Consider the following 26,010-nt stretch of genomic DNA (forward strand, 5'->3'; position numbering starts at 1 on the left):
GCTGGCAGCAGCTATCCAGACCTAGGGCTGGCTGCAGCCAGGAGCCTGCAAACAGCTGCTGCCTCTCCGGCCCCAACGCGTGCCGAGGAAAATGGCCTTGCATGCCATGCTCGGCATACATGTTGGGGGTTGTCAACCCCTGTTTTAGATAATAGTAGGACCTCATCTCTTTCTGAAACATAAGTCGGGTTTTACACCAAGACCTAAAGTAACCTTCACATTATTTACGCACCAAGCTCTACGGGTAAAATAGCGAAGATGCATACCCATAGCAGCAGCTCCTCTGCCCAGTGCACAAATCCACACTCCACAACAGGAAAAACCCCACAGCCATGGACACTATTAATATTCCTTGCATACCTCCTCAAATCTCAGCACCCCTGGACACTATTTGGGTCAATGGTTCAGGCTTGCAATCACCACAAACAGTGGGAAATTTCCCCTGAGAGGCATGAATTACTAGTTTTCACCTTTGAGGTTCGACAACACTGAAACTTTTTTGTCAGTGTCCTCTTTGAAATTTCATCTCAAGTTGTGTCCAATTACATTGGCTTTCAGTGTCTTTGGCTATACTTATTGCATAATGGAGAAGGAAAAGGAAGAAAAGATTGTAATGGTCCACACAGCATAACACCACCTCAAGCTATGTTTCTTCTTATGTTATTCATCAAACCACTTTCTGTGAAAATGAGGAGTTAACTGGTTCAAATGAACTTTACTTCAGAAATTTACATATAAGCTCTCTTGTTTTTCATGTCAGACTTCACTAGAAGTTTGCAGACAACAAGAGCAGATTTTCAGCATTAGTCTACAACATAATGCGAGTCAACAGCAAGGAAACAAAACTGCTCTAAAGAAAGCTTTTGTCTGTTTTTTGGCAGCGGCAGACTGTCTTATCCAAATTTTGACAAAAATATTTCCCACACATCCAGGGAAACCCTATGAAGCCACCCAAAGTTTCTCTTTAATTCTCAGATTCTCCCAAAAAACACTTTACATGTCTGCCACTGATTAATACTGTGCTTCAGTCCAAATCCATATTGACCTCTGGCCACTGTGGAAAGCAGTAAACTTAATAAGGGGTTGGGTTTGTGCTGCAGAATCATATTTTTGTTTTATGCATTGTCTTAAAACACAAGATTCATACACAACCCTGGAATCCAGTTTAGATTCCTTCACTGAACTTTAGGAAATTTCACAAACAACAGCAATGAACACAGTAATGAACTGATCTCATACTACAGCAAAGACTAGAGGAACAAGTTGCGGGACATTTTCTGTTGTATACCTTTTGCCATAAAGTAAACTCTCAGGACCTAAAACTACACTGTTACATCCATGCATAGAGCTTGCAAAGTTTATCTGCTGTTCTGAAAATGAGATGACAGATCTTAATGTGAGATGGAAAAAGCTTTGAGAGCGTTGAAATATATGGGGGAGGAGGGGGAAGGGGGAAGGAGAAGGTTATATAATGAATAGATCACCTACATCAGGGTGTGGCAACCTGCGACTTGTAAAATCATCAGTTCTGGCCTGCATTTGTGGAGCTTCAACAGTATTCGGTGGCAGGGATAAGCACTGCCCACAGGTATTCGTTCTGTGCCACAATTGGGATGACTGTCATCAGCAGCAAGTCGGGTCCTAGTACCCAACCATTTGCCTCTGATCTGAGCTGGGTCATTCTGGCCTGCAGATGGAAAAGGTTGCCTATTCCTGATTTACATGGTTTCAAAGCCTTATACAGATTCTTAAGACTAGGAAAGGGGAAAAAAAGTGAAAATTTAGTATTGCTAGCAAGGTATCCATGCAGATCTAATTTACCTCTAAAATACTTTGACATCTTATTATAATGAAGAGCACCATAGAAAACCCAAAGATAATATAGACATACTTTTATGATTATCGCAGGTTTTTACCCTTTGGCAGAAATTTAAGAGCCATTAAGATTTAAATTACCACTTTCAACTATCAGTAAGATTCTTGTAAAAATGATGGATGCTTGTTACAGTGCATAGTAAATAACAATTCATATGGTTTGTACTCACCTGTAAACATTTTTGTAACAGCTTTACTCTGCTTGCGGGCAGAACAGAGGAGAAGCAACCATGGAGGGAAGAATTCGTAGTGACCAGCTAAAAGTTCTGCTATAGTTCCAGATAAGCCTGCAGAATTCTGTTCACCTTCAGCAATGTTACAGCCTTCATCCACTGAATCTACAAGCAGAAAGAGGCTCTGCTGGGGAGGCTTTAACCCCAAAAGAGGGAGCAGAATGCACCTGTAAGAAACATTAAACAAACAATTATTATTCTAAACATATGTGGCAAAACACATTGGTGCAACAGTTATTAATATCAGAGCTACAGCTGGTTTAAAGATACAGAACAATTTTTAAACTGTCAGAGGAAACATTTTTAGACACATACCACAGCACATACTGAAGCAGACATTTCCATTTAATAAAGATATTCAGAATCAGTAACGTACAATTGTACAGACTAAGCTTCTTTTTGTTTTTAAACATATTGCATAACTCTAATATATAAAAATGTCTTTACCAAGTCATATATTCTCTGCAAGGGATGTTACGAGAATGTTAGAACTGAAATCAAATTTTTTCTCTATGTGGAAGGAGACAGTGATGGACAGTGATGGAAATCCTCTCAGGAACAGAGGGAAGCCTGAAACTGACCCTTCACTTCCACTTACCTTAGGTGGAAAAGGGAACGCTGCAGAGGACCGGAGCACCATGCTGCACTTCCGGACCCAGTGCTTGGTCCAGATTGGCGGCAGTGGAGCCGGGAGAGGTACTCCCGGCCCTGAAGAGGGGGAGCTGGGGAGAGACTGTACTATTGCAGCAGTGGAGATGCCAAAGGACTCTCCCACTTATGTCGGTCTGTGACAAGCGGCAAACGAGGAACACAAGCAGTGGGCACAGGCTGTCGGAGGATTGCCAGCCAATTCAGGTACCGGTGGACAGGATGCCAGAGCTACCGACCTGACTGCAGTGCGGAGCTCAGGCTGAAGAGGAACCAGGCCAGAGGCAGCCTGGAAGTCCAAACCCATGGTGAGCTGGGAGCCTGGGGGAGGTACTGCCATGGTGTGGAACCCACCAGGAGGTGGTTGGTTCTTTGTCAAAAGACTCAAAGTAAAGTGATAAGGGAAGCAACCTAGAGTACGTTGATGGACTTTGCAGCCAACCTTGGCTTACAGGCAGGGGATGAATTGATGAAAGTGTTTGACTTTTTTTGGGACTACTACTAATTTAGGCCAGAGTTGACCTTTGAGTTTGGCTCTCTGCAGGAGTATTAAAAAGAGCAACTGGTTGGGGGCATTAACCCTAAAGACAATGCATGGCCCATTTAATTAATTTTGGTTTGTTCTGGGACTATTAAAAGGAACTGATATGAGTTCATGTGGGCACCCTGTCAGTGGACCCATGACAGGGGAGGGACCTTGGCTGAACCACTAGTCAAAAATCTGAGGCACTCCATGGACAGTTTTTATTACACCCCACAGTAGGGCCTGACAGATTCCTGGCAATCCAGATAGGTCTGTTATACATGGTCCAAGAGGGGGTTGTACCCAGGATAAATGTGTCATATAATACCAAAGAAGTGGTAAGGGTGGGGTGTAGGGGAGGCAGAGCCCCACAAACAGGCCCCAAGGTATCACCCGGCAGAACAAGCTCCCTAGCAGAAGATCAAAGCTGTGGCAGGCAAGAGAATAACATCAGAGGATGACTGGGGGATACTGTGGCCCCTTCCACATCCTGTCACCATTTGCCAGAAAAACACCAGGCTGGAGGGGACCTAGGCCTGTAGCACCTACCTCCAACATTCTATTTAAAGTTTACAAATATTAAACACTCACTATGAGCACTACAGGCACTGTTTATCACAAGCAGCAGTGAATGATGGCCTTAAACAAGCTATCCCAAGGTGTAAAAAAAATGCATACGAAATTTCTAAGGTGAAAGTGCTTATACTGTATGCAAATTAGATTTTTATCTTTTTGTCTTATCCCAAGAACTATGTTTGTCATGCTGTTGGAAGTGAAAGTTAATTTACCACAACTCGGATTTTCAGGTAGTCCTTTTGGTGGTGAATCTCTTTAGGAATAGGTTGTATTGTTTTTTTTTTAAAACCTATTGATCTCTGAAGAGAGTTCATGTAATCCTGAACATGCTGTGATCCACGTTTTCCACTGTCCCTGAGAATGCTGCCTCATCCTGTCAGTTATACACACTTCCTTAGCGAGTCTTCTCAATCAGCTCTTTACTGTTCAAAAATAATTTTCTTTTCATGCAGTCCTCTCTACGTGAAGTTAAACTATACATCTCAAAAGTAAGGTCCTATACTTGAAATTGACAGCAAGGCTTACAATTTTTTAAGGAAAAAGCCTATTTATTTTCTAGGTATGTAAAGGCAATGAAAAAAGATAAAAATTCAAGCAACTGCATCAAATACAATATAAAATATGCAGGTTTGTCAAGTGGTTCCTATTGTAATGTTTACCTTTGTTTTTAAACCAAGCAGGATTATAAACTTTCATGTTAGGAGTAGGGAAGAGAGGCTTCACTTATTTTGACTCAAAATGTTATCTTTCTGAATCTTAACCCGGTTGTAACTGCTTCAGAAAAACATGATAAATTACACAAAAAAAAAATTAAAATCAGCATTCTAAGGTTAAATAATGCATCATAGTAGAGAAAGGCATGCTGTAAAGGAGTCATTTAATAAGCTCCTTTAAAGTGGGCTAACAAAGCACTTGCTAAATTCCTGTTGTCTCTGGTGATCTCAAACCTATGCTATAAACTCCTAAAACAACTGCTTATGCAGTATTATTCTTTCCTGAAAAAAGTTCCGTTTTCAAAAATCTATTCTGCTTCTATGAAGAACATATTGTGACTTTTCATGCCATCATTTAAAGTACCCTGTTTCAAGCCAATGAAGAAGCCTATTTAGAATAAGCATATTAACTGCATGAAGGTGGCCTGAAGATTCACATTCAGTTTAGCAATGAACTGAATGTGAACCCTATATATAATGTATTTAAAATATATAAGTGCTTCAGAATGAAATTACAGACAGCTGAAATGATCAGGCAGTGTATATAGATGCAATGCTTAAATTTCAGGAGCTCTTTATTTTTATCTCTATAATTCATAGATTGTTAGGGGCTGGAAGGGACCTTGTAGATCATCAGGTCTAGTCCGCCTGCACTAGGCAGGAACAGACAACGGGGGTCAAGTGAGCCCAGCAAGGTGATTCTTCAGTCTCCTTCTGAAGATTTTCAGGGTAGGTGACTGCATCACCACTAGAGGGAGTTTATTCCACAGTCTGGACACCCCGACTGTGAAGGAGTTTTTCCTGGAATTGAGCCTGAAATAATCTCCCAGGACTTTGTATCCATTGTTCCTGGTCTTTCCTAGGGGTGCTGTGGTGAATAGCTGTTCACTGTGTTCTTGATGTTCTCCCCTGATGTAGCGGTAAGCCACTACCAAGTCCCCTCTCAGCCTTCTCTTCCGTAGGCTGAAGAAGCCCAAGTCCCTCAGCCTCTACTCATATGGCTTGTCTTGCAAGTCCCCGTCTTGTCACATAGAAGTTTTGTGCAAACTGTACTCAATGTGAATTAACCTTGCTTCTTAAATCCTAATACATAATACATTTAATTATATTTAATTATTCATAAATAGAGATGACCCTTTGTAAATTCAATGTTTCTATTTTTTGTTAACGAACGGATCAGTTTGTTTACTATGTCACCTGACAGATTAAGGTGGATTTTCATTATTCATTAGGGCAGAAACAAAAATGTATATTACTAGAACTCCATTACTCAGGATATCTCTAGAGGTCATTATCACTGCATCTGACAACTTCCCTTAAAATAGTAAACTTTCTCAACAGAAATCGGCAGAAATCCTAATTAAAAAAGAAAGGAAAACACACTAAGCCACTTAACAGAAGTGTAAAAGTTCTGCAGAAGCAAGATTACTGAACGTTACAGAGGGTGGTAGAGATTAAATGAGTAGTGCTTCTACTGCCCAGACAGGAGCTTCTAGCTGATCACTGACATCCTGCCTTCTGCCCTGCTACTGGGGAAGGGGGCAGGGTATCAGTGACTGGGCTCCCTTGGGGGCTAGGAAATCCACAAAGTACCCCCTATTGCTGGCTGCAGAGCTCACCTTTGAGGAAACTGTAACTCTAAACAAAAAGAGAGATCATTTATGTGCCCTCGTAATGCTATATTTTTGTAGTTCTACAAAGTGCTGAGGCACCCAATTTCTATTTAGGCAGCAATTATTTTGTTGCACTAATAAAATTCTATTCCTATACCTCTTACTGCCAAAAAAAGTATTAAGGGAATATATTTTTATTCATGTAGAGATGCACCAAAGTTCTGGATGTGCCAAAGTTCTGGCTAGTCCAATTCAGTCAGGATACACCCCACACATCTTTATATTATACCCCTTTTCTAGGCAATAACAACAAAAAGCAAAACAATACTTCAAAAAAAAAACTGGAAACAAAAATACTAAGCACAATGTTTTAAACTGTTGTGACAGAGTAACTTGATTTAATATGTAACAGAGATGGAGACAGAAGTTTATTTTAGCAAAAACCATATGGTGAATTTCTTTATTTGCTATTACTACTCATCGCTATCTTAGTCTTCTGTAAGGTCTGCAGGCCAAATTTGTTGGAGTTCCTAACTCCTGTATGGGACTGCAATTTTGTCTAAATTGCTCAAGACAGTTTTGCGGGGCTTGGAGGGAATTTATTAATACAATGCTCTCTTGTTTACTGGTTCATTTGATGTTAAACACTAAAAAATTCTGACTTCACTGTTCACAAGCTCCCAATGTGTGCTAAGGTACTAGTATTTACTTACGTTGAACCATAAAGTGGTAGATTGGTAAATGCATTTTTATTTAGCTAAGCTTCTATCACTGAAATAGTATGGTCAGGTATCTCACAGTACAAACATTTTGGTTGATTTCTGGAATAAATTAGCAGGATATAGGTAGCTGCCAGTAATTTTTCAAGCCTAAAAAATTATCTTCAAGATACTGTGATAAGTTTTCAGCCCAAATAAAAATCCCTATTGAAATGTCTATCATGTTTCTCAATATTACCTGCCATACAGGGTCATGAGATACCAACAGTACAGATTCTAGTCACCTTTAACTGGAGTGCCTCTAATCTGGCATGTAAACTAACTTTATTGAAGGCAAACAAGTCTTAATTATCCTACTACTGACTATATTCTATATGAAAATGAAATGGAATATAAATTCTCTACAAGAAAAAGAGTAAGACAAATAATACCAAAAATCTCAAACTGCCACATGCCCACAGTCTCAGATGTACAAATCTCAACATATATATGACCCTCCAATGTGTATTACAATTAGTTACCAAAATTGGAAGAGAATTCAGAGTTAGTTACATAATATTAGCATTTTTAAATGGCAAGCAGTGATGAAATAACCCTTTTTCTGCTGGGATTTTGGTCTCACTTTTAAAGGGAAATACACTAATCAAAGTTTTCGTATTCTCCTAACATTAACTTTCTTTGGTTGTTTTCATTCTTTCAAGTTCTAGTGGGCCATTATTCATTTCCAGCCACAAAATATATCAAAAACTGTGAAAAAAAATTTAGCTAAATGTGAAGTCGCTACACTGCAGTCTGGCACAACATGGGAAAAGTATACAGCAATTTCCTATTAGTACACAACATAAACAGGTGTAGACAAGAATTGTAGGAGCAAATGCTTTAAGGCCCAGCACAAACCAACAGTTACCAAAAAGTAAGTACTAATCAGCTGCAAAAGGGACATGCAGCCTCTCCTACAAGGCAATCCAAAATAAATTGGATTGGGGAGGCAAACGTACATCTCTGACATATTCACCAGAGTGGGCCTACAGGTACAACTACACAGCACTTTACAGAGCTAGGAAGCTCCATGAAACTGCCAACAAGTTGATGTTGCCACACCACATAGTACTCACAACAGAGAATGGTGCCAAAAAGTCCAGATACAGACCAGACCAGACCAGAAGAAGCAATGAAGTCAGGAAAAGGATGAGAAAGTAAATGTCTTAATGATGTGCTTTTTCACCATGTACCATGGATGCAAGTGTTAGATTCTGAATAGAAAAAGCAAAATATCAATTTCAAGTAACAAAAGGGCATAACAAAATTACCCTTCCTGATCCCAGCTGTCTCATTAACACTTACACGTATGCCCACTTGCATTCTTTCTTAATACTCCTCTTCAATATAACTTACTGTTGTAGTTGCCAAAATAATGGCAAACAGTTGAATCCATGATATTAATCAAGTGGTTAATTCCCAAGCTGCAATCTGTGAAGAACGTGCCTGAATGTCAATAAAAGGACCCTCATAAGCACTTCTAAGAAGGAAAGTGACAAGAAAATGGGAGCTGTTCCCGTATATATGGTGTCAATTTATATATGGCTAAAACCAAATGGCTCGACTGCACATTTAAGAAATCAATGTCATAGAAGCATATTTGAGAAATCAAGAGAACTGGAAACAAAATAGACATGAGGAAGCAGTGTTTTGCTTGTTTTTTTTAATTTAGCTAACAATGAAAAAACCCCAAAACAAACACTGGGGAGAAAGTGGTTAAAAACAGTTTTATTAATGATATTCTTACTTGTATGCAACCTTTTCTCCAATTTGTATCATTAGACTTGAAATATTTGGTGTTTTACTGAAAGGCCCTAGTCCTAGACTCATATAAATGTCTGAAAATATGAGTTTGGTGTCTTTTTCTTTTCCCATAAAATAATTTAGGTTTGGAGAGAATATGAAATTTCAAAAAACCACACTCCCCCCGCAAAATTAAAAAAAACCAAAACCCCGAAGTTAAAAAAAAATGGTAGTTATTATTTTGAAAAATATCATAATCAATTCCATTAGCCAAAATAGCCCGTTTTGATCCTATGATCTCACTAGCAGACACGCCCACGTCCAAATGTAATCATATTATCCAGAGCTTTTCCCCCAAAATTGCAGTCCATGAAATCCGCTTGATTTGGGATGTTGTATGAGCTTCTGTGGGAGGTTGATCAAATTGCTTAGAACTACATCTTTAATGCATGTAGGCATCTAATTCTCATTGAAATCAAGGAGCTGTCAGGATAAATTTTAGAGCAAAATGTTCAACGCACTGCTGTGCTGAGGGCCATATAAAGCCAAATGCTCAGGTTTTTTTCAAAACAGATAGAGAGTCTCAGTCACTCAGATATGAAAACAAAACCAAACAAAAAAACCCCAGTAAGACAAATTGTAACAACAGATTCTTCAGGTGCCAAAATATTAACTTCTTTGTTTCTTTTGTAGAGAGGTCTCCACTAATTAGTCTTGCAGAAGAAGAAATAAAACCTAGCAAAATACTATTACTAGTGTTACTATATTAATTTTGTTTGTTATCTCAGTACTTAGAAAACAGAGTAGAGCTGAGACACAGGTAGAGCTGAGAGAGAGAGAGAGAGAGAGAGAGAGAGAAAAAAAAGGTACAAACTGAAAGGCAAGATAGCTACTAGGACAAGCACATGATTGGCAAAAAGACAATAACCAAGAATGTTTTCTATGCAAATAAGTAGGGTGGATACCATAGTAGATAGACCAGGAGTGGGCATAATGCAGCCCGTGGTCCAGATGCAGCCCACCAGGCCATTCTATCCGGCCCGCTGGGCCCCTAAAAAATGTAGAAAATTAGTATTCATCTACCCCTGGCAGCCTGTAATGCGGCCCTCGATGGCTTGCCAAAACTCAGTAAGCGGCCTTCCTCCCAAAATAATTGCTCGCCCCTGAGATAGACCCTGAATGATGCAGCAGCCAGCCAGCCTAAGCAGCAGCTAGCTTGGTTGTCATAGTTTGGACTAGTTGTTCAGGAAACACAACTACTTTGGCTACAATAAGCCACCACCAAATTGGCCAAGTCTCCGAATCAAACAGGCCCCATCCTGTTACCAGCTCCTGCAAGGCAGGACGGGTGATCCCCGCTGGCCCCCACTGTCCCATGCTACATTGGGAAGGGGCCTCTGCCACGAGTCTCAATTCCCCTCCTGATCTCCCAACCCAATCAATGGCTGCCCCACCGGGCCCCAGAACTTTTTTTTTTTAAACCCCGCACTCACTGGGTGCTGCGAGGTGTGGGGGGCAATCCCCACTGCCCTGAGCTGCATGGGAGGCTCTGCCACGAGCCCCCAGAAGCCCCGACAGCCATTGAAGCATCTGGTGAGTGCAGGGCATTTTTTTTTAAGTGTTGGGACACTGGGGCTGGGCAGGGCAGCTATTAACAGGGCTAGGAGAGCAGACAGGGTATGGGGACAAGGTATGGGGGCTCATGGCAGAGCCCCCACATAGCGCGGGGCAGTTGGGATCAGCTCACCGCCTGGCAGGAGCCAGTGAGTGAGGGACTTTTTTTTTTTTTTTTTTTTTTTTAAAGAACTGGGATGCTGGTGCCAGACAGGGCAGCCATTGACGGGGCTGGGAGAGCGGGCGGAGGTCGGGGGGCACTCAGGGTGGCAGGGAAGCAGACAAGGGATGGGGCCTGGCAGGGGTCCTCTCATGGTCCCCTGCCTCCTCCACCAACACCCCCAATCCTCTACTTACTGGCTTGGTGTTCAGGTTCAGCTCCCTGTGGCAGCAAGCAGGGACTGCTCAAGTCTCTCAATCTCTCCAAAGCTTTTCTGAATTGATTCAGAGAGCTTCGAATAGATTCAGATCTTTTTACTGGTCTCCCAATTCAATTCAGAGATTCGGCCACCGAATCGGGCCAAATCTCCTCCGAATTGAATCAGCACCCGAAGCTTCGCATAGCCCTACTAAACACGTTAATTAAGGGATACACTTAGCAGGTATGTTAATAGTGGGCTTACAAGAATAAAACAATACAACTTTAGCAACTCTACTCATAATGCTTACAATACTGAACATCTAACTGAGTATGGGGAAACGTGTTCATGTGTCAGCTTCATGATCTCCTCCACAATAAGTGTGTTTGCGGCTGTGGCTACTTCACTAGGGGAAAGGTTCTACAGTTTTCAAAACAGTTATGTGTATTTGTACCTCATTATGAATCTTATGTAGTTATTGGCACCAAAGAGGATATCTTTACACAGACTGATTATAGTGATAACTTAGGTTATTGATTAGGTTAGTAGTTAGGTTACTGATTACAACAAAAGCTTCAGTGGTTAGATATAAGGAACCAGAAAAGTTCTAGCACTACATAAAACCATTTTCTCAAAGCAGTGGAAAGCATTGACAATACAAGTAATTAGCAACAGTACTAAGGAAGTTCCAAGAACCTGGGAGGCAGGGTCTGATTCAGCCATCATTCAGATATCTTGATGTGGAACAGAGCAGAAAGAACACATGAATATTATTCCAATGCCTTATTTTGGCACACTATACAACACTGAAGTTCCATCTTTCTTAAAACCTACAAAGATAACTTCATAAAAAGAGCAAAACTCCAACTCCAACCTAACAGATCTGACTACTTTAGCTGGAGCCACTTGCAGTGTCATCCACAACCTATTTAAAATGTACAACCTCAATGGCCACGTTCTTAGATAGCTCCCGAGCAACCTATGTAAGTGTACAAATTATTTCTAATGATATATTCTCATTAGTAGTGAATTTATAGAAATACTAATGGGAAATCCATTTTCCAAGGGCTCCAGTGAATGACATGGAAAGCATGTTGTGGTGTAGTAGCTGAGGGGAATATTTCACAAATGATATTATCTATTAGGAAGGAGACAAGCAAAAAGAAAATGAAGATATAACCATAAAGTCAAAAAGATGATGATGAAAACATGACTCAAACCTAAACTGTAGCTAATACTCTTCACACTTGTTAGAGGACTGGAGTAGGTTGCCTGTCTTCATAGATGTATACGCAAGAAGTCTGTTTTGTGTAGTACGATGTATACTGCACTATAACTAATCTATTACTTTGATTTCCAATTCTTTCCTAGAAAAGTCCAATAACATTGATTATGTGCCACAAACAATTATCCTTCTTGCAGTTAATACAACAGCAATTTATACTCAAGCTAATAATGGGTTAGAGTACAGTGGGGGGCAAACTTTTTACCAGGCATGCCATTATCCCTCAGTGTTACTTTAAGGCCCTTCTGCCCAACCTACTATTATGTTTTCCTACATCCTGCCTTGTGCTCCCTGCCCAGTCTGCTGCTCTGCTTTCTGCCCTATCTGCCTCTGTGCTTCCTTTCCTCTCCCCAATCTGTCATATGCCACACACAGAGGCTGGCCTATGCCACGCAGGCTGCAGGTTGGCCACCCCTGGTTTAGTCTTTTTTTTTTCCACTAATTTTTTACTACATTTTTTTAAGAGCAGTCCTAGGAGATGTTCAAGAAAGAAAAGCATAGCATGAAGGCATCAAAAGCAGCAAATATTTTCCAAAAGATTAGACGATTAAAACCAGAATTTCAACTCTTACGTCAATAAGCAATTACATTTCCTGCACTGCCCATTTCTGTTTCTATTAAACTAGGGTAATAACCTTCTTTGCAAAGTTCTTTGAAATATGTGCATGAAAGACAGCATACAGGCAAGGTATTATTAACACAGTAATAAAAGTTGACAAATCAGGTTTCATTTTTACATATAAATGAAAGTGTAAAATTGAAAGTTAGTTTTACATTATTTAAGTAACCAAATGTGCTACAAAATTTTATTCCCCCTTTTATTCTCCTTTGTTAATTAGCCGGTCCCTTTCAACATGTGCAATCAATCTTCATTCATAGTCAAGTAGAGCTTTCTTCTGTGAAGAACGTTAGTTGAACACACACTAACCTGAATCCATGTTTCTCTAGGTTTAAACTTTTTAGGTTATTGGTTTATTCTACTGCTTTGAATACTGTCTGTTGGGAATCATTAGTATTTTCTTCTCGGGTCAAATACTGACCACAGCAAACAGAATAACAGGTCAGTAGGACAGTGGGCTGCTAGATAAGAACACTCTTGACAGAAAATGAGTAAGATATATGACTAATGGGTTGGCAATCTCAAACGACTTTATTAGCTTTGTTGATGCATTTGATTTTGAGAGGGGGAAAAAAACCTGATAGAGAACACAGAGAGGAAGAAGTGGTAGTAACTCCGAAGGTATTTCTTCATGGCAGGGGAGATGACAGGAAATTTGTCCTTATGTAGAACACTGAAATAAAACTTTTCGCATGTGTGGATCTGGATTTCCCAAGCTGAAGATGAGAGGAAATCTGTTAAAAATTTACCTCATCATCAGTTGTATACTTAAGATACGGCAAGGCAAGTAAAGAGGGAAAGGCACGTGCATGCGTGTGTGCGCGCGTAAAACCTTGTTTCTCCAAGCTAAAGTGAATGACTATAAAGATTAAAACAGCAGCCTCTTACTCATAAGTCTTTACATTCCATTTCTTCTCTTCATTTTTTTTTTTTTTTTTTTTTTTTATGGTCCAGTGATTATTTTTTCTCTTCACTGCTCTTTTTTCCACCAGGTATACTTCATAAGAAGGTTTTGTTAACTTCCCACACATCCTTTTACAAAAGTTATTTTAAAAACCAAACAAAAACCCCACTACATACACATTTTGTAAGACCATCGCCATGTGCGCTAGCTACTGCTATCTTGCAGCAAGCACATGTTTCACTTTGGTATCCATTTGTAGCTTTATATTTAGTAAGAACCGTTTTTTGCATCAGCTATGATAGAGCACAAAGTACCTTGTATTATGTTATTTCTAGCGCAATCTACAGGAAGAATGGTTTGTGGATGTGGGTCTGACAGGAATAAGAAGGGGAGGTGTATTTCTCAATAAAGAATCAATTAGAAGAGAAAATAAATACAAAAAAACAAAACAAAAAACCCCCAAATAGATCTGAAAGTAACAACAGACCTTGAACTTAGATCAGTGTTACAGAGCAAGTGGCAGCACAGTCAAATGTTGCTGCTAATGCAACTAAAGTCAAACTGTTGCATACTACTGCATAAATTATCCAAACACTTTTATCCTATTACATGCCCAACAGTGTCCTTGTACTAGTCAAGGCTAGTACAAAAACATACCTGTTATCACCAGCACCACCACTCCTCACCCCCAGGCAACACCCTTTGCAATTTTAAGGCAATTTACTGGGAAAGTTTCTTACTTCCCATGGACTTTATCAGCTCCTGCTACTGCAGGGGTTTTTTTTGTTTTTAGCAACTGTAAGTTACAATAGTGGAGATTAAAAAAAAAGAAAGAAAAAAGTAACTTAACTTCAGTGGCACAATTTAATACAAAGTTCCACTTACTGCATGACATCCATTTTACTAAAAACTACATAACTACATAAAAACTCTTTCCTGATTATCTCCTAGGACAGAGGTTCCCAACCCCCAGGACTGGAAGTCCAAAAGTGGCTGCTGGTCCGCAGTATGCTGAACTGGAAGTCTAGAAGTGACCAGCATACTGCGAACTGGCAGCCAACCCTTTTTTATACTCAGCTGGCTGCCGGTCTGCAGTATGCCAGTCGCTTCCAGTCTGTAGTATGCTAGTCTGCATTTTGCCAGTCCGCGATCACTTCTAGTCCTCAGTTTACTGATCCACAGTCTAAAAAGGTTGGGAACCACTATCCTAGGACACTTTTTTGTATGGCCGCATAAAAAAAAATGTGTTGTCAATATATTTATGCTCTCATCCCTGTTGGACAAGTTATAATATGGCTGGATTTAACCGTCTATAACAAAAAGAAAATGCTTCAGGACAGAAGCCCAGTCTCTAATCCCCTTCCCATCAGTTTAAGTTATACTTGCTGCCTAGCATCACTTTTATGACACCTATCTACCTACCTCAAATGTTTTCTATTCCTAAATGCCCAACCAGTTCAAGTTAAACCTAAGTAAAACTCTCTTCTCCTGCACCTTCTCCTCTAGCACTGAAACAGCCACTATCCTCTCCATCACCACAACTCACAAGCATGGAATATAACCAATTTCTATTCTATGCATCTCTCTCAGCAAAGCCTGATGCTGTACAGAGGAAAGGATACAAAAAACATGAGTAGCGCTTCCTTGTTCCCCCTTTTGTTCTATTCTCCAATTCATTCACAATCCAGAAACTGAAATCAATCCAAAATGCTTCCTGCTCAAACCACATAATTTCACCTCCTTCATTACAGCCTCCAGAAACCTTCAGTCATTTATCAGTGTGAACCAAAATAGTTAGTCGTTTCCAATGCTGCATGTCTACACACCTGCACACTGTCCCGAGCCTACACATTGTTTTAGACTTGCCCCTTTGACTCCACTGATAAGGTAAATTACATTCCTTTCTTTGTTACTGCTGCATTTCAGGCTTTCCTCCATGGTCTTCACCTTGTATGCTCTTATTGCAGTGTGCCAGGAACCCACTCTCTGAACCAACTTCCTTTAAAATACTTCAAAAGGTCCATCCTCTCTACCCATAAAAAACAAATTACAGTGGTGGTTGGGTTTTCATAAATTTCCTCCTTATCCCTTCACATTTGTTTTATAGCAGCAATGATTCTGGCAGAAAGTGCCTTGGTAAATTAAAAACAATTAACAGCTATTCTTAGGTACAGCATGGCATGTTTCTTATTATATGGTCATTACACACATTAGGACATGTGCAGGGTCCACTTTCATTTGCAGCTGATGTTGAAACGCTAGCTTTTCCCAGCATGCTATGCATTTGTTGACATATTCACATCATAGAAGTCTGCTCCTAATATAAATAAGATTTTTAAACAGTCACTGGTCTCAGTTTATTTTATTAAAAGAACAGTGAACTTAAATGTTAGCACAAGCTAGAAATAAGTCGAGAGGAAGTGGAAATTTTAAATCAGAACCACTAAAATCACTTTCATCATATGATTTTCACTTGCATGATTAGGCACCTGAAGAGCAAGCCATACGAGGAAAGGCTAACAGATACAGGACTGTTCAGCCTAGAAAAAAAAGAAAGACTTTGGCAGGATTTGGTGGCAGCTTACAGATATATCAGGGTTGAGCATCAGGGGCTAGGCAAACAACTGTTCACCAAAGCACCCCAAGGGAAAACCAGGAGCAACGTCATGAACTCCTAGAAGAAAGTTTCAGACTGGATAAAAGGAAAAACTTATTCACGGTTCGTGTGACCAGACTGGAATAGACTCCCATTGTGGGTGGTGCAGACACCCACCCTGGAGATCTTCAGGAGACTGGATGCCCACCTTGCTGAGGTTATTTGACCCCACCCCAACAGTCTTTCCTGCCCAGAGCAGGGGACTTGGACCTGATGATCTCACGAGGTCCCTTCCAGCCCTAAACTTTTGTGAATTTGTGAATCTTAAAGCTAAGTGACATATCAAGAATGCTAATTTGTTTTTTCCCATGTTTCTAATCACTGACAAATAAATGGATCATAAGTAAGGTATCAAAAAACACCAACATATATGCTGGTCTAGTTTGTAAAAACTGTTGAACTTCTATGAAATATGTCACAGGACAACCTGGAAGGTTTTATTGCAGAAAAAGGATAAGAGACAAAAATATTAAGCATTTACAAAAAGATATGAAAAAGCCTACAACTTGTCATTAAAATTCCCTACGGTAGTGATTCTCAACCAGGGTGTCTCAGCACGCTGGAGTTCCAACCAGATACTTTGAAGGGTGGGGTGGAGATATGCAGATAAGCGCAGACTTGGGTTTGTCCCCGAGGAGATTAGCACTGCAATGTATAAACTGGTTTTTGAAATTGGGTGACAATTCACTGAAGTTATGCAGGGTGCCCCAAGTTCAAAAAGACTTAGAACTGCAGCCCTAAGGGAAACTCTGAGAGCAACTGAAACTGAACAGACGAAAACTTTATAGGGCATTATGGTCACCACATGTACAATGCTTCAACAGCTTACATAAAAAGAAGCATGTGACTGGCTCCCCTAAAAACTCACTGCTGTTACATGACCCAGGCATTTTACAGGTTCTCTGAGAAAAGCTTCAAAGAAAAAAAAAAAGTACCACTAAGTTCTTATACGTTTTTACAATAGTTATTTCCTTCTAGTCTAGAATACTGATTTGGAGCATGGAAATACAATAGTCTTTAAACAAAAAACTCACCAGTTTTTGTGGAAAATAAAACCCTAACATATGGTACATGACTGTGACATTTATCAGGCTGCGAGTGAATACAAACTAAATTTCATTAGAGTAGAGCAGGGGTCGCCAACATTTCAGCAGTGTCAAAAACACCTGCAACATCGACTTGTAAAATGCTGGCATGCCGGGAGGTGGATGCATGCACGCTTCAAGGCAGACAGCAGGGAAAGGGAACAGGGCTTCATTGCCACAACAAGGATCAGGCCCCTTGTGGCTCCCCTGCCATTAACCTTGAGGCACACGTGTCAAGCAAAATGCTTCCGCCTCCTTAGGTTCACCAGAAAACCCTGATACAGGCAGAGAAGCACATGACATCTTCCTGGTAGAGAAGCTCTATAGTAAGCCAAGGCAGCACCAACAGTGGTTCTCAACCAGCAGTGCTGCCAAATTAGAAGTTGGAGGGATGTCTTGCCTACAAATGGCTGAAAGCCACTGCATTAGAGAGAGAGAAAGAACAATAATAAGAACTAAAATATGAGCTGCATATGGAACATGCAGTTTGGCTTGACTCAGAAATATGATTAATTGTTTGTGCTGGTTCTTAGCAGTGTAAAGACTGTCTACCCTCTCACTTGTGTTGGCTTTATTTTCAGCCTGAATTCTAGTCTTGTATTATTTGGGGGGTTTTAATAAAGGATGTTTACCTGAGAACAGCAATACTCACCTAAAGACTAGGGATCAAATACTGAGCTACTTACTGCAAGCCTCAGGAAGCTTTTTATTACTTCATGTAAATAACTAATACAGTCAATTCTGTTAAAGCACACACAAAACCTTTAAGCATGATAATCTACTTGAATTCCTGCAATTAATATGTTAAAAACTGGAAGCAGCTAGGCATTTAAAACACTGAACGGCATTTAAGTATTATTAAATGCCCCACCATGAGCTTTCTCCCCAGTGCACAAGCAACCCTGGCCCAGGATAGGCAGCAGCTTAGCTCCAGCTCTGGCCCCAGGCTAAGCTGCCAGCTGTCCCAGGTCAGTACTCAAATCTAAAATGCGGTTTCCACTGCACCCTTCATGTTGTTTGGAGGGAGGAAGGCGGGGAAAAAGGACAAAATCTTTTTTTGCTTGTTAGTAAATAGTTACGTTAGTTCAAAGAAAAATGCCGCCAGCAGCACCTTAAGACCCTACCCCTTTTGATGACTTAGAACAGGGGTCTGCAATACAGTCTGCAGGCCACATGCTGCCCACAGAGCCAGGAGGGCTTCTGCTGCATTTTACGGGGGAAGAGAGGTGGCAGTGGCTGTTGCTCCACAGGTATGCTTGGAAACAGCCTGTGCTCAGAGCTAAGCTCCGCTAAAGCAGCCCCCAATGCAAAATGTTGCAGATCCCTGACTTAGAAACTAAATTCTGGGTCACAGGGAGTTACCTGAACTGAATTTAATAGCCTCAAACCTCTGGGTGTGAAGTATCTAAACTCATTCCTCTTGATACAGAGGCAAGGTATTGGCAGTGCAAGGGGCTGATTTTGGGGTGTGAGCTTTATCCTTACCAGCTGTGGAAGTTTCATCATTTTTATCCCTAGCACAACATGGACCAGAAATCTAAACCCAGTTTGCCCCCACCCCTAGTCCTCATGACTGGGTTCAAGTTATGCTCCTTCTATTTAGCTAAAGGATCTTGAACTTTTTTTTTTGCACAATGACACAATGTTAGGGGGTGGAGGGCAGAGAGTATCTAACCAGAGAACCTCTACAGCCCTAATCACCTAGCTAGAGAGACTCTCTTAGCAAAAAAAGTACATTTGAGTTCGAATCTGTCTGGCTTGTGTATAAAACCCAAGTTTTCCCCTCTTGGGCAAGTACTGGAGCCACTGAGTGATGTATACACAGGGCTTTCAGATTATGACTATTTCCTTTTAAAGCCCCATTTTTAAGTGGGCGAGACTGTCATGCTTTGCTTTAACAAGGATCTCAGTCCTCTCTGTGACAGGTATACTCCAAACACATCTTACCACAGCAGACCCCTTAGGGGACTGAGGAAAGAAAGTTGCTAGATGCTGAATCGGCTTACGTACGAGATAAGCAACAAGCTGCTCAGCCCTGCCAACAAGGAAGCAGTTCCAAGCATGTGCCAAAGCAGAACTTACAGGTATTGAAGTTTCTATTGGTAATGTTCCCTGGGGACTTAGGGTTTTTCAGGATTGTATTCTTGGGTGGGACTTAAATACAAGTTCTATTTTAAGCAACACTAACATAATTGCCTATGTGTATGTACAGCCGTATTTATGGACTCCTCTACTTGCTATTTAAAACAGCCTTTCAAATTCACTTGTGTGTTCAGAACTTTCATAAAACGTAGGAAAGTCAAATTAATCTTGCTCAATCTGTTTCACTGCTGCTATTTAGAAGCTGGGAGGCTCAGCAAATCTGACAAGAACCACATCGATATCACACTTTTTCTGTTTGGAGAGTTATAGTCATGCACTAGGGCTATTCAAAGAGGAAGAACCAAAAGAATTAAACCCCTGAAAGCAAGGGAAATTTTATAAAAAGCACTTTCCAGTACCTAGCAGATAACAGTCATCATGAGACTTGGATAAGAAGAGAAAGGATGAAAAAAATTCAGGTTGAATGAGTGAGAGTACAGGTTTCCCTTGCTTTATGATGTACATGCATTCCTGGAAAACAGTGCATAACTCAAATTTGCATAAAGGGAACTCACTTTACAATGTAACACATAAGGATACCTTCCAAGACCTTGACTGTACTCACCCCCAGGCCCATTTCTACCACTTTTACAAGACAATTTTGGTACTCACCAACTGCAGATAGTACGCACAAGCACAGGGCACTATCATAATGGGGATGGCAACAACAGAAACATGTCGCAGACAATGAGCGAGGAGCACAGATCCACGCAGGAGACTATTTTGGTGCATGACACTCCCACAATGCACTGCACAAAGCAGCTGACTGCGGGCTTCCACCACCCCAATCGCATAAGAGTGAATTTAGCTTCTTTATAATTAATTCTTGGTATAAAAAGGGTCATCCCATAAGAGCGAATTTGCACACAGAAAACCCGCATAAAGTGAGGGAAACCTGTAACTTAAGAGATTAATACGGAAGATAACTAAGTACAATACAAAGAAAACACTGCTGGAGAACCCAGCATCGTCTCCATTCCCAGAAGTCTTGGTTAAGCTGCATCCATCACATCTTCTATATATAAGCTACTATTAACTCCCTCATCTCCCACTAATTTCCAAGAGGGAAAGTCCTCCATTCAATCTGGTTCTCCAAAATAAATAAATAAATAAATCCTGACTCCCATGTACCACCCTTACCCCCATAAGTAATTAATAATGGGTATTTCCACAGCTGTCAAAGAACTTAGACATCAATAAAACTGTCAAGAATCACATGTTTCATGCTTGTGTCAGCTGTGACCAGCAGCAGAAGCACATGCAGAACCCAGGATATGAAGAAAGATAAAATACCAAACATTCACTTCACTACTTTAACAGCACCTAAAATAAATCAAAGGAAAGATTCTTCCCTCAGCAGCTAGTGACAGAGCTTCAGACACGTACTAGTCAAAGACTAATGTGAAAGTTCAGGAAGCAAGAACTAGAAATTGGACTCATGAGAGGAAAATCAATTACTGCCTCAATGGCACAGATGTACTACAATCACTAGTTCAGAAATGAAATATCTAGTTTATGTTTTTGCACACTACTAGCAAGGTGCTTCCAGAAAGGGAAAATATTAAACCACTGCAAAGAAAGCTAAGCTAATTAACTGCTCGATAATTTGCACAATCTATGAAAATTCTAATAAGCACTATATGCTTCAAAGTGTGTGCCAGGACCTCTAAAAAGAGCATCTTTGTCATAGTTCTCATTTGAAGAGCTGTACATTAAAGAGTTTATATATATAAAACCCTTTCCTTCATTTATTTTTAATGTGTGCTTTTGCCAGACAAATAGTAGTAAGAAACAAAAGGATTCCAAATTTATTTTCTCTCAGTGACTTCCGCATCACATTCTCTCAATAAGGTAAGTGTTCTTCCACAAGGACAGACCTGCAAAGTCAACTGGAAACTGAAGTCAGAGCTTATTCTCACCACTGAAAGAAAGTAGAAGTTATATAATAAACATTCTCAAATTGCAATTGGGCTAAGGATACACCACCTGAAGGGGTTGAAGGAGCAGGAAAACAGGTTCTCGCTCTCCAGCTGTGTAGAGACCCAACACATCAGGAGAAAAGCAGAAAGATATCTGCTCCCCTCTCCCCCCAAAAAACCTTTTTGTCAGTATAAATAATCAGCTATGACTGAAATGCATACAAGGCAAAGATTTCTGATTCACCAGAAGATCCCCACACTCTGCAAATGTTTATGGAAGTTGTTCCACTCAATACAGTTACCTTTGTGGGGAAACTTACTTTTATCTTGCTGCATACTTGCAGGCACAAGTTTTTGGATGGCAACATGAGCACAGAGGGTACTGTCCTTTCCTGCTACACAAAGCAATGATACCCCAATACTCCAAAAGGTGTTCACTCCCTAATATTCAAGATAAATGCACTTTACACCTGAAGCCAACACAAAACCTGAAGTGATTTACTATGCCTTCATGTCAAAAAACTAGTGTACCTGTCACTCCATCTATACATTTGAAGTTATTCTGCTTTGCCACTGACATTTTTCCATTTAAAGTGTAAAGATGATGTACAGTGTACTCTTTTCAAGACTGTAAAAAGGCTATGCACCCCAATACATATGACTACTATAGTGCAATACATAAGACTGTTAGTGATGATGTTTTAGCAGCCCCAAACTAATTCAGCATTTTGGGGCAAGTCTCAGACCAGGGGTGTCAAGCATATGGCTACTGGAGCCCTGTTATCTGGCCCCAAGTGCTGCCCCTGAGTCTGAATTGACCTGGGCTGCCCCCATGGGCAGGGGCCAAGACACGTCATATGTAGCATCCATTCTGGCTGCTCCGAGAACTACGCCATATATGGCACCCACCCGAGGGTCTCCAAGATGTGCACTGCACTTGACACCTGCTCCAGCTGGTCCAGGACCAGCACTGCACATGGCACCCAGAGGCATGGGTTCTGGATGGGTTCTTGGATCGGCCGGAGTAGATGCTATGGACACTGTATCTGGCATAGTGGGGAGACAGAGGAGAATCTAGGATCATGGGCCTAATCTGGCCCATGGACTGGACTTGGGTCACCCATCTAACCCACAGGGCCAGATAGGTTTGATGCCCTTGCCTTAGATGCCCTGAAAACGATGGGAGCTAATCAGTTTTAGGGATGCTAATACCACAGCACTAAAACTGCCTTGTATTTAAAGAGTACTGCTTACAGTGCTGTAGTAGTGGCTCAAAAGGGACTGGCTCTACTAATTTTCAAGATTTTAACAGCAGCCCTGACAGCTGCTTCTCTTTCATTGTTACTGGTACAATTAAACAAAGATGACAATTTAGTTACAACTTGTATGCATTTAACACAACTACAATTTGATTGCATGCAGAGTAGGCACTGGGACTGGAAAATATTATATACTTAGGAGGTTTATGCACTTCATGAATGCCTCCCAGGTGACTTGAACAAAGCACTCACAGTTCCCATCTTCAAGAATGGGAAGAAGGAGGATCCAGGGAACTACAGACCAATCAGTCTGACCTCTACACCTGGAAAGATCATGGAGCAAGTCTTCAATAAATCCAATGTGAAGCACCTGGAGAAGTAGGTGATTAGGAACTGCCAGTATGGATTCATCAAGAGCAAGTCATGCCTGACCAATCTGATTTCCTTCTATGATAAGACGACAGGCTCAGCATAGTGAATACAGTACATTTTGACTTTAGCAAGGCTTTTGACACAGTCTCCCATGACATTCTCTTTAACAAAGTAAAGAAAGACTAGACTAAAGTACATAACTGGTGGCATCAATATAGTGAGTAGTCCTCAATGGCTCACTGTCTACTTGGGAGAAGGCATCAACTGGAGTTCCACCAAAGGTCTGTCCAGGGTCCAGTATTGTTCAGCATCTGCATTAATGACTTCGATGATGGGATTGAGTGCATGCTTAACAAATCTGTAGATAACACCAAATTGGGCAGAACTGCATACATTCCAGAAGGTAGGGTTATGATCCAGTATGACCTTGGATAGACTGGAGAAATGCTCCACAATCAACCAGATGAAATTCAGCAAGGACAAGTGTAAAGTTCTGCACTTGGGACGAAATAACGGCATGCACAAATGCAGACTGGGAAATGACTGGCTTGGTTGCAATACTGCAGAGAACGACCTGGGGGTTACAGTGGCCTGTAAGCTGAATATTAACAAACAGCATGCTTGTTCCAAAAAGCCAACAGCATCATTGGTTGTATTAACAGGAGTATCATTTGCAAATCAAGGGAAGCTATTATTTTGCTCTATTTAGCACTGGGGAGGCCCCACCTGGAGTACTGTGTCCAGCTTTGGGCCCCAAACTTCAAGAAGGACGTGGAGAGTTTGGAAAGTATCCCACACAAGACAAAGATGATCATGGGCCAGGGAAACAGATTGACAAGGACAGGCTGAAAGAACTAGAATTATTTAGCCTGGAAAAGAGAAGACTGAGGGGGAGTTGGTAATAGGCTTCATGTAACTAATTGAAGGGTGATTATATAAAGGATGGAGATAGCACTATTCTCTGTGGCTGTAGGGGACTGAGCAAGAGCCTCAAGATGAAGAAGGGGAAATTTAGGCTATAGATTAGGGGAAACTTTCTAACTATGAAGGTGATCAGGTAGACAGGCTACCTAGAGAAATTGTGGAATCTCCATCCTTGAAAACTTTCAAAAACAGTTAGACACTTTGCTGGGATGGTTTAGTAAGGGAAGATCCTGCTGCCTCAAGCAGAGGACTGGACCAGATTGACCTTCTGAGGTTCCTTCCAGCCCTACTTTTCTCTGACCCTATGCAGATAATCAAAGCTTGTTATAATGTAAATAGGAATATTGGGGCTGAAACTGTTATACATAATCCCCTTAATAGCCAGTATCTATAGTGTAAATAGAGTACACTAGAGTTATTATGTGCTGCCTTTGTGTATCTGGAGACAAATGATAGCTTTATGAAATACTAGTTTGTGTCATCAACAACAGGAAAAGAAAGAGTTCTAATGTTTTCCCCCACAACCTATTTCCACGCTCTAAAAAGTTTTGGAGTAGGTGGGTTTCTCTCTTCTGCAACCTAGCTATTACCTTAAAAAAAAAAAAAAAAACAGCAAAACCACCCCCTATTTTTCAAGTTTCCTTGAGTCAGGGAGAAGAGAAGCTGCATCTGTCACAGAATCAGAAGTTATGTTCTATAAACCACCTCAACTAGACTGACCCAGTTAACGACTAAAAAACTAATCCTTTTCATTAAACTGTACTTCCATTAGATGCTTTCATTGAACAGTCACTTCAGACAAATAAACCAACAGCAGCTCTACACATTCAGCAAAGATGACAACACATCAGCCAAAGGAATTTCCACATAGCTTCTTGGGACACCATAGACTCAGTGTCCAGCACCACTTCTCTTGCTGGCTTCTAGATTCAAATTTATAGAATAGAAATTTAAACTAAACTTAATTTAAAAGAAGCCAGGATTCCTAGTCTCTTCTTTCAAGCTCAGGAACTTTCTCTTTGGCTACACAACAGTAGGCTCTAAGACATGGCTGCAGAAGAGTTAATATTTTGCCACAGTTCCAAAGGTCTTAATTCAAGTCCTGCTAGACATGCTGAAGACTACTCCAATCAACCTACTGTTAAGGGGTGCCTGATCATTCAGGCTAGATACTCAAAACAGAGGATGTGCTAGCAACCTCTCTACATTTTGTACAGCCAGATAAAGCAAGGGTGTCAAAAACAAAGCCTGTGCGCTGGATCCGGCCCACTGGTGGGGTGGGGGAGGTAGGGGGTCCATGGCTTCCCTGGACCCCAAGAGACACAGCCACCTGTGGAAGGCCCCTGGACCTCTGCAAATTGCCCACCCCTGGCAGTCGCCGTTACCTCCACAGATCTAATCCAGGAAGAGCCCCTGCAGTCTAGATCCGGCTCACAGACCAAGAAGCTGTTAGGCTGAGGCAGACTTCTGCTTTGATTTGTCCGAATAACTGACACACATCTACTCTGTACATTCCACCTCAAAGGAAAATTCAACATGATCCCTGATTTGGTACAAATATTTTCTGTTCTGGCTGAAATCAGAAGTCCACATTCAAACACTTCTTTCTTACACAAAACTGTTGTTGGAATCAATAGGGGTGAACTAAGGGCATGTGTAGACAAAACAGGGGCCCTGAATTGAAGTGGTGAGTTTTAAAAAACACTGCTTCAATTTACGGCTGTTTAAACCCGCTTGTCGTGCACACACCCCACTGACTTACCTGCTTCTCTGGTGAGGGGGGGGAGGGCAAGCTGCCAGCAGGCAGAGTGGTCCCTGGGCTGTGGGAGGGTAGCTGGTGCTTCCCTCCTTTGCAGCTGTGCCCCCCACCCCGGCAGCATCTGCCTGCAGCCACCCGGCTCGGATGGTCCCAGGGGGCACCGCAGTTGTGGAGGGAAGCACTAGGCCGGGGGGAGAAAAAAAAAAGATCAGGCTCACTGCTTCTCTTGGGAGGAGCTGCTTTCCCAGGCTGCTGTCAGGCTGCCTGCAGGGCTTCCTGCAGAGCCATAGAGTGTTTTAGTTTGCTGCGCCTCAAGTCATTTAAGGTGCATTACACCACCGAGTTTCCTACTGTGGCTGGAATTAATGCGCAATATGCCGCTGAGGCGTGCACACACTGACACCATTAAAGCGGTGCAAAAGCATTTAGCC

General features: G+C 41.2%; 1 protein-coding gene across 2 annotated transcripts in view; it reads right to left on the reverse strand.

The window, feature by feature from the left end:
• Window positions 1-26,010, reverse strand: part of ANKRD50 (ankyrin repeat domain 50) — a 60,611-nt gene that overhangs the window by 29,203 nt on the left and 5,398 nt on the right. The window contains exons 1-2 of one of the 2 annotated variants that reach the window (XM_025211716.1): window positions 25,583-25,613; window positions 2,046-2,275 (exon numbers count right to left, since the gene is read on the reverse strand). In XM_025211716.1, the coding sequence (XP_025067501.1) occupies window positions 2,046-2,055 (10 nt within the window). In that variant the 5' untranslated portion in view covers window positions 2,056-2,275; window positions 25,583-25,613. Of the gene's footprint in view, window positions 1-2,045; window positions 2,276-25,582; window positions 25,614-26,010 lie in introns of those variants that run through there. The other variant, XM_006030136.3, reaches the window with a different exon arrangement.

Source organism: Alligator sinensis, unplaced genomic scaffold, assembly GCF_000455745.1.
Source record: "Alligator sinensis unplaced genomic scaffold, ASM45574v1 scaffold1029_1, whole genome shotgun sequence".
In the NCBI taxonomy this organism is placed as follows: Eukaryota; Metazoa; Chordata; order Crocodylia; family Alligatoridae; genus Alligator; species Alligator sinensis.